The sequence below is a fragment of the Candoia aspera genome, chromosome 1, assembly GCF_035149785.1.
Source record: "Candoia aspera isolate rCanAsp1 chromosome 1, rCanAsp1.hap2, whole genome shotgun sequence".
NCBI lineage: Eukaryota > Metazoa > Chordata > Lepidosauria > Squamata > Boidae > Candoia > Candoia aspera.
The window spans coordinates 307,612,305-307,618,304 of record NC_086153.1 but is presented as its reverse complement, the minus strand read 5'-3'; the positions used below and the strand labels follow the sequence as shown (position 1 = coordinate 307,618,304).

The window sequence follows — 6,000 nt, the reverse complement described above, 5'->3', positions numbered from 1 at the left end:
AGAAACTATTTATTTATTTGTTTGTTTCTCAAATTTGTACTACCACCCATCTCCCCCCAAGGAGGGACTCTGAGTGGTTTACAATAAGTTAATCAATTAAAACATAAAAACAATAATGATAATAGAACACGAACTATAATACAGTACTATATATAATTAAGTAAAATAAAAATCCGGATAGCTACAAAGGTTGATAAATATGAGGGGAGCACTCTAAGGTGCCAGCCATCCCCAAGAATGACTCCCCCCTCCCCAATAATTAAGTTGCTTTAAGAGGATTGTGCATATGGTGGGAAAAGTGGATGCTCTTCTGTAACCTAAGTTTATCTATTATGTTTTCTGTTATATACAACACAAGAAAGGTACAGAAATTATTTTGTTATTACTTGGCAATTTTTTCAATATTTTACACTATTCTTCAGTATAGTGCAGGGACGCGGTGGCGCTGCAGGTTAAACCGCTGAGCTGCCGATCGGAAGGTCGGCGGTTCGAAACCGCGCGGCGGGGTGAGCTCCCGTTGCTCGTCCCAGCTCCTGCTCACCTAGCAGTTCGAAAACATGCAAATGTGAGTAGATCAATAGGTACCGCTTCGGCGGGAAGGTAACGGCGTTCCGTGAGTCATGCTGGCCACATGGCCCGGAAGTGTCCTATGGACAACGCCGGCTCTAAGGCTTAGAAACGGAGATGAGCACCGCCCCCTAGAGTCGGACATGACTGGACTTTACGTCAAGGGAAACCTTTACCTTTTTTCAGTATAGTGCACAAAATGCAAAATATATAACATGTTAAAAGAAGGACTATAAAATGGTCTCTAAATTATAAACAGAATCTATTAAAGCTGGATAGTTAATGTAGCATATGGTGAATGAGCAGTACCATAGTTGCTGGCTTAAATCTCAGTCCTAGTTACTAGCTCACTAAGGCTGCAATTCTGTTGTTCATTGGAGCACCCTGTGCATAATATATTTTGAATCTCTTTTTCTCTCTGTAGGCAGAGGTAGGCCTTAATGGTGGCTCTAGCTTGTGTTTGATCAGATTTGTCCCTCGTCTTCCTCCAGCAGTACTCTAGATGTGTCTTGATCCTTTTCAGCAGCCGTAAACCTTCTGTAAACCACGGGAGTGGCGGGAGCGATGGTCCCAGAGAGTTCGCATGGGTGTGATCCTGTCTAAGGCCTCAGCCACCTTCCTATTCCAGGCAGTGGCCAGTGCCTTGGCAGGACTGTGCAGCAGAACTTCAGTAATAATCCCCAGTTCCCTTTGGTACCCAGCTGGGTCCATCAGTTGTCAGGGTGGACCTAACAAATAGGTCCTGCCTCCCTGTGGAGGGAGGCAGTATGAGAGAATCTCAAAGCCACCAGGGTGTGATCTGACCATGACATTGCGGGGAGAGATAATTCCCCCACCAGATCACATTGCCACTGCTCTGGCAAGAAAACCATGTCCTGTGTGTGGCCACTGTTTTGAGTTGGGCCATGGATGACCTGGGATAGGCCCATAGTAGCCATGAACTCCCAAGCTGCTTCTGCGGCCAGCCCAAGGGAAGGCAGGCTAAAGTCCCCCAAGACCATAAGCCTGGGGAACTCCACTGCTAACCCTGAGATGGCCTCCAGCAGCTCAGGCAGGGAGCAGTGCCCCTGAAGGCCAACAGAGACTCTCTGATGACAGTTGCTATCCCCCTGCCCTGCGGTCTCAGCCAGTACCATACCCTAAACCCAGCCAGACACACTTCCAAAAGGGGACCCCCCCACTTCAGGCCCCAGCCAGGTGGTGTCAAAGTGTCCTCCTAAAGTGACCCACTCTCTGTCTCCCATCAAAACGTCCCATGCCTGTCACCACCTGAATATATTGACTTTCCCTGAGCCCCCCAGTGTCCATTCCCCCCAGCTCCAGCCTTCTAGTACCCCTAGCCAGAGATCCATCCATTCTGTCCACTCAACCACCTCCTCTACTCCCACTCAGTCTGGGGCAAAAAATGAGCCCCGGCGGTGCTTCAGCTACATGGTCTCAGCACTGCCAGGGACCTCCAACCCCTCCCTACCAACTGCCACCACCTTAACTGGCCTCTCCCACTAACCAGTAAGGTGGTGCATAACCTACTTCTCCCATCTCGCCCACCTCTCACATAAAAATTATCATAAAACATTTTATGACATAATACAAAATGTCATAAAACATTTCCTGTGGTCAATTCCTGATGTTTGACTGTGCTATACAGTTCAACGTGGGCTACTTTGAAGGCAGATATATCTGTGAATGTCTCCTTGAATTTTTAAGAACTTTTCCAGTACATTAGAAGCTCTGCCATTTTGAAGGCATTGAGGAATCTGGTAAGGAAATATCTCTTAAACAATGACCCAGTGGGTTAAGGGTTGTCTAGTAAAGTCTCGAATTTCTGTTATGACTTAGGATAGACAAAACAATTTAGTTCCCATGAATGTGCTATTTATTTATATAATTATTTCCAAAATCTTATAGCAAAAGTCCTAATATTCCAAAGTTGTCTGGTCTCTTAATTCTTTATTACTTTCTTGGATCAGAATCTTATTTAGCTTTCTGTCATTTTCCAATTCTTTAAATTCTTAATTTTTCTTTTATTCAAGAATGAAGGTAAAGTCACCAGGTAGCTTTCAAACTTGTCATCTTGAAGATCTCTGTTAGCCTTAAGATAATTATATAGGCAATGTTTAAAAGTTTTGAAAGTGAGGTTAGCAAACCCAGTGTCTTTTAAAAGGCTCCACTGCAGTTGAGAGCATAATGGCTTTCCTTTGTCTCCTGTTTCTCAAACCCATGGGAGACCATTGTCCTCCCCATCCCCTCCTCCTCCAGAGAGGTTCTGTAGGACCAGTCTACTTACTGGTTCTTTAGTCTTTGCTGTGGTTGTCATCCACTCATTTGGAGATGTGCTAGTTTGCCATTCCTCCCCCAGAAGTCGCTGAATTGTCAATTTTAACCTGACAGATGAGAATTTGACTAATCTCAATATATTTAGTCATACTTTCTGTAATATAATTTAGTTTAAATCAGTTCAGGTTCAGTTTTTTTCTTTGGCTTGCCTGTTTCTTTCTCCTGCTCCTACACATTTTTTGAAGTATAGGCATGCCATCCAAAAGCCTTTTTTCTTTTCTTTTTTGGCCTGAAAAAGTTTGCACGCTTCTTTTTTAGGAATTGGAAGAATGCTGCCCAGCTAGGGTGGTAATATAATGCTTTTCACATTTTGTTTCTAGATTGTCTCTTGGGATTCTATGCGTGTGTCAGTTTACTTTTAAAAACTTTAAATACTTTTCTGTATATATGCATAAATGGTTAATAAATAGTTTTAATATTGCAATCTCTTCCACACTAGTAAGCTGTGCAGAAAAAATGCTATGAAAGAAACACTGGATGAATGAATGACAAGCCCTGCTTTGCAATCCCTCAATATGGCAGGACTACAACTCATGACCCCAGCTTCCTCTCCAATGGGTCCTTTTTTTGGACTACCATGGCAACAAGAAGCAATTCATGATAACATTTACACACCAAGAAAATATCAGGTACTAATTGTAGTGCTAATACTATTCACAGTGAAAATATGTTTGTGTCTTAGAGTGCATTTTTGTTAGATTCCAGTTCATTACATATATTTTTTTGTCTCCTCTTGTTAACACTAGAAGCAAAAAAGATACTGGAATCTGTGTGTTACCATTTTGTGTCCAGGAATTTCAAAGTTGAAGTACTATACTATAGAATCTAGAAAAAGATGCATTTACTATTATATTAACTCATTTACCTTAATCAAAAGAACAATTTATTATTTATTTATTTATCAAATTTGTCACCGCCCATCTCCTCCGACTGGAGGGACTCTGGGCGGTTTACAATATAGAATAAATATACAATAAAATTCTAATAAAATCCCATTAAAACTAAAACAATTTCTTAACTACCCCAGCTCATAAAATCCAGATGGCTATGATCTCTTCAATCATTATGTAGGAGGGGCACTTTAAGGCACTAGCCAACCCCAAGTATGTCGATTCTCCTCCCTGCCCCAAGCCCGGTGGCAGAGCCAGGTCTTCAACTTCCTCCAGAAGGCTAGGAGCAATGGGGCTAATCTCACCTCCAGGGGCAAGATATTCCAAAGGGCGGGCGCTCCTGGACCGCACCAGATGGAATTCTCCTATTGACGGGGTCCACAGCATGTCCTCTCTGCATGAGTGGGTGGGATGGGCTGATGGTACGGGCAAGAGGCAGTCGCTCAGGTAACCTGGTCCCATGCCATGTAGGGCTTTAAAGGTGATAACCAACACCTTGAATTGGACCCGGAAGCAAACTGGTATCCAATGCAGCTCACGTAGCAAAGGTGTTATGTGCGCCCTTCTAGTGGTGCCAAAAATAGCCCGCGTGGCCGCATTCTGGACCAGCTGAAGCCTCCGGATACTCTTCAAGGGTAGCCCCATGTAGAGCGCATTGCAGTAGTCTATATGGGAGATAACAAGGGCATGAGTGACAGTCCACAGGGCTTCCCGATCCAGGAAAGGGCGCAACTGGTGCACAACACGAAGCTGTGCAAAGGCCCTTCCGGCCACAGCTGCCACCTGCTCTTCGAAGTATCATGTTTGTATTGGGTTTTTCCGTTTCCCTCATGACACACCTGGGAGTCATAGTCCCTCCTTAATAGAGTATCATTGTAATGATAAATGGAGAGGAAAAATAAAAGGAAATCAGTCTTCCTTCTTATCTAAGTGTGAAAATGTTTTCTTGCCTTTTGTTTGATTTGGATAATTTAAGATATATTATTTATCTATTTTATTTTTACCTTAAATGCTGCTCAGCATCTGTGGCCTCTTGTACACAGCCTTTGCCAGATCTAAGTGCTCCTTTAAGAGGAGATGACCAACCTGTCTCTCCTGCAGAAACTCCAAGGTGTGAGGAACTCCAGTGAATGCTGGAGTTGGAGGACAAAAAGTGGAGATGGCAGCCATGGATTGCTTGAAAGGGAGACATTCCTTCCTATGGAGGAATGTATTGAGTTGTTAAAGGCAAATTCTGCAAGAGGCAACAGCTCAATCCAGTTGTCCTGCTGATAAGAGACATAGCATCTCAAGTACTGTTCTGATTATTGGTTCACTCTCTCTGGTTGCCCATTAGAAGCCAGATTATTTGAGGATGGCAAATTAATCAGAATGTCTTAATAGCTGGAAGAAGGCCTTCCAAAACTTTGGAGTAAACTGAGAGCTGAGATTACATGATTCACTAACGAACACACACATACACTGGTATCTAAAAACATGGTCTAAAACAGTGTTTCTAAAAGTGTGGAGGTCCCCCAAGACCCTCTCAGAGGTCCATGAAATTAAAATTATTTGCCAGCCTACACTGAAAAATATTAGTGTGTTAAAATCCCATCAAACAACTGTGAGAAGTGGTAAGGGCAGGGAATGCATCAATTTTAATTTTTAATTCAGTAAGATCAGACAAGAAACATGAGCTAATTGTACTTTATTGTAAGGCTACATTAACAAAATCTTGCATGTCTGAAAGTACAGATCTCATGAGGTCTCTTTTACCATCTCATAACTTAGGGAGGTTCCTTTCTGAGTTTCTTTCTCTGTCCATTATGCAGCTGCGGGCTACACCCCCTCTTATCTGATTGTTCCCTAGGCAGCATTTCTTCCCCCCATCTCCCAAGATCATTCCCACATACCATTACACAAATTGACTACAACAAAAATGGTTGTGTAAGCCCTGTACCAAGGGAAGATCTTTAATAAAATCCATTGAAACAGAATCCCATGGTGCTAGTGATGAAGAGAGCAGCTGAAGCAAACCAGATGGCTTCCCAACTCCAGTGGTAGAGTTGCATTGTCTGTTCCCTTTAAGGATGGGGAACATATAAATAGCCTTTGTAAAGCAAGTGTTCACCAGTCATAGAGAAAGTCTGTGGGGTTCCCTGCTGGTCAAGCATTTGGACCCTGAAATAGGCATCCTGTTACAGTCTAGTCTGATCTAGCAGATCTG

The 6,000-nt window shown here is 43.1% G+C and overlaps 1 protein-coding gene across 1 annotated transcript in view; it reads left to right on the top strand.

The window, feature by feature from the left end:
• The first annotated feature begins 3,385 nt into the window (after window positions 1-3,385).
• Window positions 3,386-6,000, top strand: part of DICER1 (dicer 1, ribonuclease III) — a 50,805-nt gene continuing 48,190 nt past the window's right edge. Inside the window, 2 exon segments of the mRNA XM_063290283.1 lie at window positions 3,386-3,409; window positions 3,411-3,533. Coding sequence (XP_063146353.1) covers window positions 3,386-3,409; window positions 3,411-3,533 — 147 coding nt within the window.